Source organism: Hemiscyllium ocellatum, chromosome 38, assembly GCF_020745735.1.
Source record: "Hemiscyllium ocellatum isolate sHemOce1 chromosome 38, sHemOce1.pat.X.cur, whole genome shotgun sequence".
NCBI lineage: Eukaryota > Metazoa > Chordata > Chondrichthyes > Orectolobiformes > Hemiscylliidae > Hemiscyllium > Hemiscyllium ocellatum.
In genome coordinates this window covers 39,136,813-39,150,209 of record NC_083438.1, presented here as the reverse complement: position 1 = coordinate 39,150,209, position 13,397 = coordinate 39,136,813, and the positions used below count along the sequence as shown (strand labels likewise).

Here is a 13,397-nt window from a genome sequence, read left to right as displayed (position 1 = left end):
ATTCTGTAAGTTTCTATTAGATGACCCCTCATCCATCTAAACTCCACTGAGTATAGACCCAGAGCCCTCCACATTCCTCACATGTTAAGTTTTCATGCCTGGGACCATTCTCATGCACCTACACTGAAGATGCTCCAGGGCCAGTACATCCTCCCTGAGATATGGGGCCCAACACTACACAATATACCAAATGTGGTCTGACCAGAGCCTTATAGAGCCTCAGACGTACGTCCATGCTTTTATATTCAAGTCTTCCCGAGATGATTGCAGTTCCCTGTTGACTCCACCTGCAAGTGGACCCTGAGAGAATCCCGGACTAAAACTCCCAAGTCTCGGCATTTCAGATTTCTGAATTTTCTCCCCATTTCGAAGACAGTCCCTGCCTCTATCCTTCCTCCCAAAGTGCAGAACCTCACACTTTCCCACGTTATTCCCCAACCTGTCCAACCCCTCCTCAGTCCTACCTGCCCCCCCGCCCCCTCGCTCGATCCTTGTATCCTCTGCACGGCCGGTGGGTCGGAGACCAGCATTGGGGCTGTGGCGATCACCCGAGGAGGCTGTTCAGCCCTTCGGGAGGGGTGGTGATGGCCCTTCGAACGTGCGATCTCTTCCCCATGTCCTGGAGAAATCGACCCATTTCCTCCCGGCCCTGCACCGCACGTGGCCCGGGGGGGGGGGGGGGGGGGGATACTGAGCTAAATTATTATCCCAAGGCCCCCAAAGGGATAGTTTGAGTTAAATCTGCGGGTTGCTTTTGAGTCCGTTTCTGCTCCCGGCTTGTAGCAGGTTCAGGTTAATTCGGTTAACCGGCTCACTCAGTTAATCAACATTTAGACGTCCCAACTGCAGAGGGAGGGGTTTACCAGCACTCCCCACCCTCCCCCCCCCCCCCCCCCCCTCCCCTCCCCTGGGTGGGGTGAGTCTGGGACACCAGGGAAGTGGGGGCGAGGGAAAGGGGGGCAGGGATCATTTAAATTGGAGCTGGGTGGGGCAGGGGGAGCGAGGTATATCAGGATCCACTGCCCCCCAACCCCAGCAGAGAGGGACAGGGGAGAATCGGAGGGGAGGGGGACACTTTACCGTTCCCCCAGCTCCCTGAAAACTCCCCTGAAAAATCTGTCCCACTCAGTCGGAATTGAAAGCGGGTGGGGTTCTTTCTGTTGGGGTTAAGGGTTCCAGAGAGAAGGTGTAGAGCAGTCCTCTCATTGAGAAAGGAGACAGGCTGGGGGGCTGAATGGCCTCTTGTTCCTGTGTAACAGGCTGGAGGAGGAGGGGCTGAGTGGCCTCTTGTTCCTGTGTAACAGGCTGGAGGAGGAGGGGCTGAGTGGCCTCCTGTTCCTGTGTAACAGGCTGGAGGAGGAGGGGCTGAATGGCCTCCTGCGATATTGATTGGCTGGTTTGTGTTCCAGGAGGTGGAGGACGAGGTGGAGGACGAGGTGGAGGAGACGGAGGAGGAGGCTGAGTGCAGGTGTGAGGGAGGGAGTGAGGTGAGCGCGGGGAGGCAGACGGAGAACGGGGAGCATCTCCCGGTGTCTGACCGTGTGGAGCTTCACTATGCCTGCATCGACTTCACCAAATCCCAGCCTTCCCATGGGATCGTGGGCAACAGGGACAGTACTCAGTACGCTGAGATCAAACTGCAGTGAGGCACCCCCCCACCCCCCACCCCCTCACCCCCACCCCCTCACCCCCCCACCCCCCTCACCCCCTCACCCCCCCACCCCCTCACTCCATCACCCCCTCACCCCCCCACCCCCTCACTCCCTCACCCCCCCACCCCCTCACCCCCTCACCCCCGCACCCCCTCACCCCCCCCCCCCCCACCCCCTCACCCCCTCACCCCCCATCCCCTCACCCCCTCACCCCCCACCCCCGCACCCCCTCACCCCCTCACCCCCCACCCCCTCACCCCCCCACCCCCCCACCCCTCACCCCCCCCGCCCCCCGCCCCCCCCCCCCCTCACCCCCCCCCCACCCCCGCCCCCTCACCCCCTCACCCACCCCCACCCCCCCCCCCCTCACCCCCCCCACCCCCCCACCCCCTCACCCCCCCACCCCCCCCCCCGCCCCCCCCCCCCTCACCCCCCACCCCCTCACCCCCTCACCCCCCCGCCCCCCTCACCCCCCCACCCCCCGCCCCCCTCACCCCCTCACCCACCCACCCCCTCGCCCCCTCACCCCCCCACCCCCTCACCCCCTCACCCCCTCACCCCCCCCCCCCCCGCCCCCCCGCCCCCCTCACCCCCTCACCCCCTCACCCCCCCCCGCCCCCCGCCCCCTCACCCCCCCACTCCCTATCTCTGTCACCCCCTCCAGCCCCTACACCCCCTCCCTCTCTCTGTGACGGTACAAGTTGATGTCCTCCCGGGATTTGGGGGTGGGATGTTGGAGGGTGTGGGGTGGTTGACATATTTGCCCCATGAGGGGGGAGGAGGGTCTCCCTCTGGGGATTGTCTCCAGGGAGCGGTCCCTCCCCTTGGGTTTCTCTGGGATGTGAACCTGCCCCAGCCCCTCCCTCAAGGTGAGGCCTGATGCTCAGCCCTCCCCTCCTCCCCACCCCCCACACCCCAGGGCGGCTGCATCCGGAATCCTGGCACCAACGGAATCTGCCCTCGACCCCTCCCCTCGGAATCTCCCTCCCGGACCCAGCTCCGAGTGTGGGCATCCGGCCCTCCCCCTGCGCAGATCTCTCTCTCTCTCTCTATCCCGGTCTCCCCCTAACCTCCCAAGGTGAATGTAACTGGGAAAGGGGCACGTCTCCCCCTCCCTCTCTGTTATCGGAAACATTTCCCGTTTAAATCTCCTCCCCACTCAGTCGAAATTGTCCCACGCCACCGCCTTCCCATCGTATTCCTGGCCGGAATCTCCCTGTGGGAAAGGTGAGGACTGCAGATGCTGGAGATCAGAGCTGAAAACTGTGTTGCTGGAAAAGCGCAGCAGGTCAGGCAGCATCCGAGGAGCAGGAGAATCGACGTTCCGGACATGAGCCCTTCTTCAGGAATGAGGAGGGTGTGTGAATCTCCCTGTGCCTTCCCAGTTCCCCTTACTGATCTCCTTCCCGGAGTCGATCGCTGGAGACCTTTCGGCCCGTTGTGCTGAGACTGTCCCCCTTTTCCATTGCGAGCGGGACATAGCGGGGAACGCGGCAGTGGGATCTGGGAGACTGAACAGTCAGCCCCGCGCCCTGATGGGCAGGAAGAGGGGGTGCAGCGTCGGCCGGTATTACAAAAGGGGTAGAAAGTTGGGGAAGTCTTGCTCCCACTGTGCTGGGGAGGGAATGTTTGCCCCCTCCCCACCCCTACCACTTCCCCTTTCGTGGGGGGGAGGGGGGAGTCTAGAACGAGAGCAAGGGGTGGAGTTATATAAGGGGAGGGAGTTACCCTTCGAAGATGGAGATGAGGAATTTCTTCAGTATGGGGGGAGGAGTTCATCAGTGGGATTTTACACACACCTCCCCCCCCCACCTCAGCGAGTGGATGGGTGGGGGCGGGAGGGTGCTGGGTCCCTGAAGACCGGTCCCCCCTGCTTCCTGAAAGTGGAATCTCACTGTGAAACGTTTTGCAAGTCAAAATTCCATCAGGCAAAGACACCTAAGGGGACCTAAGGGGCAACGTTTTCCCCCAGAGGGTGGTACGTGTATGGGATGAGCTGCCAGAGGAAGTGGTGGGGGCTGGTACAATGACAACATTTAAGAGGCATCTGGATGGGGACATGGATAGGAAGGATTTGGAGGGATATGGGCCGGGTGCTGGCAGGTGGGACTAGATTGGGTTGGGATATCTGGGTCAGCATGGACGGGTTGGGCCGAAGGGCCTGTTTCCTTGCTGTGTGACTCTATTGTGAGAGAGAGAGAGAGAGAGAGATCACTGGAGGAGACTGACGCCTGGACGAGCGGGAGAGCAGCAAACGTGACGGGGCGAATGGCCTCCTTCGGGCATGTGGTTGGTGTTTGGGAACGGTGCGGAATTTCCCAGCGCGCTCTCAGGAAGAGTGTCGGAACGCTGAGGTTTGGATGGGACCTCCAGGACATGGTGATTTGAGGGACTCTGTTGCCTGTCTGGTGTTGACTGTGCCGAGACAGGAAGTGACCGTGTATGTGACAGGTGTGGCACAGACCATGAAGTAAAAGACTTGGCCTCAACTCGCAATGTTCAGGCAGAACTCTGTCTCTCTCTCTCTGTCTCTCTCTCTCGGGGTGGTGGGAGGGGATGTGGGCATTACAGAGTCTGATCCCAGGACCTAATCATGCCCACGCTAACCCCACGAAGGGGTACCCACTCCCTCCAAGACAGAGAAGGGAGTCTATGCTGCCTCTGTCCAGGATTTTGGGGAGATCTCGCAGAGGGAGCACAGGGCACAGCAGGATCCCACGGGGTGGGGTTTGAACTGGATCACTGGAGTGGCTGAGAGTGAATGCTGACCTCCCAGGGATCCCGGGAGACCCGCTCTCTGTCACTGTCCTCCTGGACCTCTCCCCGCGTCACTCTGAACATTGGACTCAGTGCCTCATCCCCTGAACTTCCCACAGCTCCCCCCCCCCTCCCCTCCTTAATCCTTCACTGCCCTCTCCATTTCCATCTCAATCCCCAGGTCTATCCCCCCAGGCCTCTCCTTCTCACCCAGTCTCCCTCAGCACTGACCCTCCGACAGTGCGGCACTCCCTCAGCACTGACCCTCCGACAGTGCCCACTCCCTCAGCACTGACCCTCCGACAGTGCCCACTCCCTCAGCACTGACCCTCCGACAGTGCGGCACTCCCTCAGCACTGACTCTCCCTCAGAGATAGAGAAATGTCTCTGACCCTCTCAGGGGCTGTGTGAGTTCCCTGGGGATATGATCCACACAAACAGAATCTCTTAAATCCTTTAATTGCAAATTTACAGTCACATGTCAGAAAAAATACAATCACTCAAATGGCGCCCAGACTGACTGGGGTTATGTACAATGTCATCACAACTTTATTTAGAGATGATTAATTACTCTGTACCATCTCTCATTGTCTTCCCCAATATTCTCCCACCTCGACTCAAAACTCACCAGATCCCACACTCTGCTGACCCAGTTCCCCCAACGTATTCAGCCCCTACACACCCTCCCTATCTCTGTAACCCCCTCCAGCCCTGACACCCCCTCCCTATCTCTGTAACCTCCTCCAGCCCCTACACCCCCTCCCTATCTCTGTAACCCCCTCCCTATCTCGGTAACCCCCTCCAGCCCCTACACCCCCTCCCTATCTCTGTAACCCCCTCCAACCCCTACACCCCTCCCTATCTCTGTAACCCCCTCCCTGTCTCTGTAACCCCCTCCCTGTCTCTGTAACCCCCCCTCCTGCCCTGCTATCCCATGAGGGAGAAGGATTCTGAGGTGGAGGTGTGAGCTGGTGGATTGGTCCAGGTCGAAGTTGTTTCCGTATCCCATGGGTTTCACAATGCTCCTCTAAAAGGCAATATTCAAATCAGAAAATGCAGTCCCACCTCCCCACCCCCTCGGGGTTAGCAGGGAAACATCGCAACGCAGGGACTGAGGCCACATTGGCTGGAGCTAGCAACACATGACCCACATTCCTGGGAGAACTTCCTTATGCCTGTTCCAGCCAACTAAACATTCCCGACACCCACAGCATCATGTTCATCAGCATCCGAACCTTGTCTGAGGGATACGGAGTCTGGAACTGTGCACAGTGCTCCGAGTGTGGGTCTAACTGAGGGATACGGAGACTGGAACTGTGCACGGTGCTCTGAGTGTGGGTCTGACTGAGGGATACGGAGACTGGAACTGTGCACGGTGCTCCGAGTGTGGGTCTGACTGAGGGATACGGAGACTGGAACTGTGCACGGTGCTCCGAGTGTGGGTCTGACTGAGGGATACGGAGACTGGAACTGTGCACGGTGCTCCGAGTGTGGGTCTGACTGAGGGATACGGAGACTGGAACTGTGCACGGCTCTCCCAATGTGATTATTGATGTCCATCTTCAGTGTAACCTGCTCCTGTTGCCACTCTCCACTGGATGCACATTTCGATAACAATATTCAGTGAGATCTCCCCTCTGGACTTTATACAGGAAATGCCTCGGTATGTGAGGCTTGTCCACAGTTATCTATGGTAACAGTAAAAGCTGGAACCAGGGAATGTGACGGAGGGAGAACGACATAGAGAGAGAGAGAGAGAGAATGGCAGAATTAGTAAACTACCCATGAAAGAGGCCACTTGGCCCGTTGGCTGTGTGCTGCTGTCTCTGCTGCATTCCAGCTTTCACTCCCCCAACACATCCTCACATCTCCCCACATTCCCATCCCCCCACTCCCTGTGGGAGTCAGTCCCACATTCCCCACTCCCTGTGGGAGTCAGTCCCACATTCCCCACTCCCAGTGGGAGTCAGTCCCACATTCCCCACTCCCTGTGGGAGTCAGTCCCACATTCCCCACTCCCAGTGGGAGTCAGTCCCACATCCTCCCTCTCCCTCAGTCAATCCAAGTGAACGTACATTACAAAATCTTCAGCGATCTCTCGGTGCCTTGTTCTCTCTCCCACTCGCTCAGTTCACTCTCATTCTCTCTCACACTCACTGTCTCACAATCTCTCCCTCACACCCTCTCTCAATCTCACTCTATCTCAGTCTCATCCTTTCACTCTCTCCCTCACTCACTCTCTCTCTCATCTCCCTCACTCCCTTTATCTCATTGTCATTCGTTCTCTCACTCTGTCTCTCTATCTCACTCCCACTTTCTCCCTCTATCTCTCTCTCTCTCACTGTCTCCCTCCTCCTCAATCTATCTCACTCTCTCTCTCTCACTGAATCTCTCCCTCCCCCAACCTCAGTCTCTTCACTCTCTGTCTCTCTCTCCCGCTCCCTCCATCTCTTCCTCGATCTCTCTCTCTCATTCTATCTCTCTCCCTCTGTCTCATTCTCTCCCTCTATCTCTGTCCCTCTATTTCTTACTCTCCCTCTAACTATCGCTCCCTCCCTCTATCTCTCTCCCTCCTTCCAACTCTCTCCCTTCCTCCATCTCTCCCTCTAGCTCTCCCTATATATCTCTCCCTCCTTCTATCGCGCTCTCCCCCCCTCTCTCTCTCCCTCTATCTCTCTCTCTCCTTCCATCTCTCTCCCTCCTTCGATCACTCTCCCTTCCTCCATCTCTCCCTCTAGCTCTCCCTGTATATCGCTCCCTCTCTCTCTCTCTCTCTCCTCCCTCTCTCTCTCTCTCCATCCAAACAGGACAGTGATATTCGGAGACACTGTGCCCTGTAGCGGTGGATCTCAGTCAGGGAGGGGACATACCGTGATTAAAACTTGATGCTGGTGTATTCATTGTCATCCCGAGAGCCGCGGCGATGGGGACGGTTACCAGGGGAGTTCAGATGGAGCACGGACGTGTAATTCAGCTCATCCTCACTGGAATCATCCCCTTTGGCAAATAAGTGAACAACGTTTTCATAATCATCACTGGTCACCTAAGGGAGAGGGTGGTAGGGGGAAAGCAGAGAGGGTGAATGCCAGAATGGCCTGACAGAAACAAACTGTCCTTCTGTCAGGGACAGATTCCCTCCCTCGCTCAGGGACAGGCATCTCACTGAAACCCTCAGGAAACAGACAACTCCCATTATCACTCACCGGGACTAGGGGAGGGCCGCACTGTCGGAGGGTCAGTGCTGAGGGAGTGGGCACTGTCGGAGGGTCAGTGCTGAGGGAGTGGGCACTGTCGGAGGGTCAGTGCTGAGGGAGTGGGCACTGTCGGAGGGTCAGTGCTGAGGGAGTGGGCACTGTCGGAGGGTCAGTGCTGAGAGAGTGAGCACTGTCGGAGGGTCAGTGCTGAGAGAGTGAGCACTGTCGGAGGGTCAGTGCTGAGGGAGTGGGCACTGTCGGAGGGTCAGTGCTGAGGGAGTGCCGCACTGTCGGAGGGTCAGTGCTGAGGGAGTGCCGCACTGTCGGAGGGTCAGTGCTGAGAGAGTGGGCACTGTCGGAGGGTCAGTGCTGAGGGAGTGGGCACTGTCGGAGTGTCAGTGCTGAGGGAGTGCCGCACTGTCGGAGGGTCAGTGCTGAGGGAGTGGGCACTGTCGGAGAGTCAGTGCTGAGGAAGTGCCGCACTGTCAGAGGGTCAGTGCTGAGGGTGTGGGCACTGTCAGAGGGTCAGTGCGGAGGGAGTGCCGCACTGTCAGAGGATCAGTGCTGAGGGAGTGCCGCATTGTCCGAGGGTCAGTGCTGAGGGAGTGGGCACTGTCGGAGGGTCAGTGCTGAGGGAGTGGGCACTGTCGGAGGGTCAGTGCTGAGGGAGTGGGCACTGTCGGAGGGTCAGTGCTGAGGGTGTGGGCACCGTCGGAGGGTCAGTGCTGAGGAAGTGGGCACTGTCGGAGGGTCAGTGCTGACGGAGCGGTCACTGTCGGAGGGTCAGTGCTGAGGGAGTGGGCACTGTCGGAGGGTCAGTGCTGAGGGAGTGGGCACTGTCGGAGGGTCAGTGCTGAGGGAATGGGCACTGTCGGAGGGTCAGTGCTGAGGGAGCGGTCACTGTCAGTATCTGTTTCCGTTCTGACAGTAATGTTGTCACAATAGTTTCCCATTAACCCTGCAATATGTGGGAACATTTCGAAATGTATACAGCCCAAAGTGAAGAAACAGTTTCGTCATCCCCCATCACTGATCCCGGCTCAAATAACACAGCCTGTGGGGACTCAGTCATCTCCATCTCAACACTCCCTGTCTCTGTAACCCCCTCACGCCACTACACCCCCTCCCTATCTCTGTAACCCCCTCCAGCCCCTAACCCCTCCCTATCTCTGTAACCCCCTCCAGCCCCTACACCCCCTCCCTATCTCCATAACCCCCTCCAGCCCCTACTCCCCCTCCCTGTCTCTGTAACCCCCTCCAGCCCCTACACTCCCTCCCTATCTCTGTAACCCCCTCCAGCCCCTACACCCCCTCCCTATCTCTGTAACCCCCTCCAGCCCCTAACCCCTCCCTATCTCTGTAACCCCCTCCAGCCCCTACACCCCCTCCCTATCTCCATAACCCCCTCCAGCCCCTACTCCCCCTCCCTGTCTCTGTAACCCCCTCCAGCCCCTACACTCCCTCCCTATCTCTGTAACCCCCTCCAGCCCCTACACCCCCTCCCTATCTCTGTAACCCCCTCCAGCCCCTAACCCCTCCCTATCTCTGTAACCCCCTCCAGCCCCTACACCCCCTCCCTATCTCCATAACCCCCTCCAGCCCCTACTCCCCCTCCCTGTCTCTGTAACCCCCTCCAGCCCCTACACTCCCTCCCTATCTCTGTAACCCCCTACACCCCCTCCCTATCTCCATAACCCCCTCCAGCCCCTACTCCCCCTCCCTGTCTCTGTAACCCCCTCCAGCCCCTACACTCCCTCCCTATCTCTGTAACCCCCTCCAGCCCCAACTCCCCCTCCCTATCTCTGTAACCCCCTCCAGCCCCTACACCCCCTCCCTATCTCTGTAACCCTCTCCAGACCCTACACTCCCTCCCTATCTCTGTAACCCCCTCCAGCCCCTACACCCCCTCCCTATCTCTGTAACCCCCATCCAGCCCCTACTCCCCCTCCCTGTCTCTGTAACCCCCTCCAGCCCCTACACCCCCCTCCCTATCTCTGTAACCCCATCCAGCCCCTACTCCCCCTCCCTATCTCTGTAACCCCCTCCAGCCCCTACACCCCCTCCCTATCTCTGTAACCCCCTCCAGCCCCTACTCCCCCTCCCTATCTCTGACAGAGAGGGGACGATGAATCTGTTGGTTTATTTCCTGTAACAGGCTGGGGCCCAGTTTTGGAACATGATCCATGACTCACTTGGAGAGTCCTTCCCTCAGGATGAGGTTTTATGATGATTTGATCGTGTACATGAGACTGTCAGGTGCTAGAGAAATGGAAATATTGTTGCTGGAACAAAGGGAGATCTGAACTACCATTGATAACCAGCAGAGGGAGGTGTTGGCACACACACACACACACTGACACACATCTCACTGACTCCCTCAGCACTGACCCTCCGACAATGCGGCACTCCCTCAGCACTGACCCTCCGACAGTGCCCACTCCCTCAGCACTGACCCTCCGACAATGTGGCACTCCCTCAGCACTGACCCTCCGACAGTGCGACACTCCCTCAGCACTGACCCTCCGACAGTGCCCACTCCCTCAGCACTGACCCTCCGACAGTGCCCACTCCCTCAGCACTGACCCTCCGACAGTGCCCACTCCCTCAGCACTGACCCTCCGACAGTGCGACACTCCCTCAGCACTGACCCTCTGACAGTGCCCACTCCCTCAGCACTGACCCTCTGACAGTGCCCACTCACTCAGCACTGATCCTCCGACAGTGCCCACTCCCTCAGTACTGACCCTGCGACAGTGCGGCACTCCCTCAGCACTGACCTTCCGACAGTGCGGCACTCCCTCAGCACTGACCCTCCGACAGTGCGGCACTCCCTCAGCACTGACCCTCTGATGGTTATAGGTTCCAAGGTTCCTTCTGTTGTCACTGAATCATTCCCATATTATGGGAGGGTGTCTGCTGGGAACATGGGAGAGAGTGGCACTCCCTCAGTACTGACCCTCTGGCCCCTCTGGAGCCATCATTCCGATGGGACGGTCTGGGGGCTCTCGGATGTAATGCCGTGTCTGCACTCTGTGTCTCTCTGTCTCTGGGATTGAACCCAGCCAGTGAGTGTCCCCACCCAGCCTCCGCTAACCCGCTCCCTCCAGCCTCTTAGGGACGAGGGCTGTTATACCTGGGATGGAGGTGGTGCCTTCTTTATCAAGCTGTAGATGACAGTCGGATCATTGTCAGGTCTCGCTTTCAGAGGCTTCTTCCCTTTCCCCCTGTGAATGTCAGAAAGCACACTGTGAGCTGGAAGGAGCAATAAATATCTGTGGGACCTCTCCTCTCTGTGTCTTCCCCATCCGCATGCACGCAGAGACACACCAATGCGCGTGCGTACAAACACACAGACACACACACACACAAACACATATACACACACACACACAAACGCATATACACACACGCAGACAGAGATGCACACATACATACACACACACGCATACACACAGACACGCACACACGCAGACAGAGATGCACACATACATATATACATACACGCACACACACGCAGAGAGATGCACACATACATGTACACACACACATGCACACGCACACACACAGAGATGCACACATACATATATACGCACACACACAGACACACACGCAGAGAGATGCACACATACATGTGCACACACGCATACACACACACAGACAGAGATGCACACATACATATACACACACACGCAGAGATGCACACATACATATATATACATACACACAGACGCATACACACACACATGCATACACACATACATGCAGAGATGCACACACACATGCAGACAGATATGCACACATACATATGTACACACACGCGCGCATACAGACACACGCAGACAGAGATGCACACATACATATACACACACACATGCATTCACACACACGCATACACACACACACGCATACACACACACGCAGACAGATATGCATACATACATATATACACACACACACGCGCGCACACGCACACGCAGACAGAGATGCACACGTACATATATACACACACACGCATACACACACATGCACACACACAGAGATGCCCACATACATATATATACGCACGCACACACACACGCAGACAAAGATGCACAAATACATACATATACACTCACGCACACGCAGACAGAGATGCACACATACATATATACGCACACACGCATACACACACACGCAGACAGAGATGCACACATACATATATACACACACATGCATACACACACAGACAGAGATGCACACATACATATATATATATACACACACACAAACGCACACACACACACACAGACAGAGATGCACACATACATATACACACACACACACGCATGCACACACACATACACACACTCGATGATCTGCAGATAGTGAACAGTCAGCAGGTACAAACTGGAAACCTGACCCCACCCCTCATTCCGGTGATGGTCCGGGGGGAACCTCGAGTCAAATATGATCCTCACATCTGCCCCAACCTCAGCCCCGTCACACAACAAACCCATATAACCCCTAGACCCTAACACATGACACACCCATACACCCCATCTCCAAAAACCTCCTCACCCATACAGCTCCCACCCCCAACACCCACCAAACGCATACACCCCCCACCCCCAACACCCTCCACACCCATACACCCCCCACCCCAACACCCTCCACACCCATACACCCCATCTCCAAAACCCTCCTCACCCATACAGCTCCCATCCCCAACACCCACCAAACGCATACACATCCCACCCCCAACACCCTCCACACCCATACACCCCCCCACCCCAACACCCTCCACACCCATACACCCCCCACCCCAACACACTCTACACCCATACACCCCTCACCCCCAACACCCTCCACACCCATACACCCCCCACCCCCAACACCCTCCACACCCATACACCCCTCACCCCCAACACCCTCTACACCCATACACCCCTCACCAACACCCTCCACACCCATACACCCCTCACCCCCAACACCCTCCACACCCGTACACCCCTCACCCCCAACACCCTCCACACCCATACACCCCTCACCCCCAACACCCTCTACACCCATACACCCCCCACCCCAACACACTCTACACCCATACACCCCTCACCCCCAACACCCTCCACACCCATACACCCCCCACCCCAACACCCTCCACACCCATACACCCCCAACCCCAACACCCTCCACACCCATACACCCCTCACCCCCAACACCCTCCACACCCATACACCCCTCACCCCCAACACCCTCCACACCCATACACCCCCCACCCCCAACACCCTCCACACTCATACACCCCCCACACAATACCCTCCAAACACTTACACACCCCACCCCCAACACCCACCAAACGCATACACCCCCCACCCACAACTCCCTCCACACCCATACACCCCCACCCGCCCCAAACACCTTCTAAACACATACCCCCACACTCCCCCCTGCAAGTCCCCCTCTGAGCCCCTCACCATCCCGACTTGGAAATCGATCGACCGTTCCTTCCCAGATCAGAATCCTGGAATTACCTCGAATTTCCCCTCGAAATCCTTGTGTGTCCCTGCCTCCCCCACGTTCTCGGACAGTACGTTCCAGATCCTAACCCCTCGAATGAACTAAACTAGTTCCCCCTCCCCCCCTCCCCCCTGCCTGTCCCTGGCCCATCTCCCTCCAACCCTTCCCTGTCCATGTCCTTATCCAAATCCCTTTTAAACGTTGTAACTGTCCCCCTCCCCCCCCCCACTTCCTCAGGAAGGTCATCCCACACACGGACCACCCTCTGGGGAAAACAGTTGCCCCTCGCGTCTTTGTT

General features: G+C 57.6%; 2 protein-coding genes across 2 annotated transcripts in view; one reads left to right on the top strand and one right to left on the bottom strand.

Annotated features, from left to right (window-relative positions):
* The window catches only part of LOC132833974 (sialic acid-binding Ig-like lectin 5), a 15,967-nt gene extending 14,193 nt beyond the window's left edge, over positions 1–1,774 (top strand). The window contains exon 5 of the mRNA XM_060852680.1: positions 1,410–1,774. Within this exon, the coding sequence (XP_060708663.1) occupies positions 1,410–1,646 (237 nt within the window). The 3' untranslated portion in view covers positions 1,647–1,774. The remainder of the gene's footprint in view (positions 1–1,409) is intronic.
* A 3,537-nt stretch (positions 1,775–5,311) lies between these two features.
* Positions 5,312–13,397, bottom strand: part of LOC132833932 (B-cell receptor CD22-like) — an 89,434-nt gene continuing 81,348 nt past the window's right edge. Inside the window, exons 17-19 of the mRNA XM_060852611.1 lie at positions 10,737–10,827; positions 7,280–7,452; positions 5,312–6,115 (exon numbers count right to left, since the gene is read on the bottom strand). Of these exons, the coding sequence (XP_060708594.1) occupies positions 7,285–7,452; positions 10,737–10,827 (259 nt within the window). The 3' untranslated portion in view covers positions 5,312–6,115; positions 7,280–7,284. The remainder of the gene's footprint in view (positions 6,116–7,279; positions 7,453–10,736; positions 10,828–13,397) is intronic.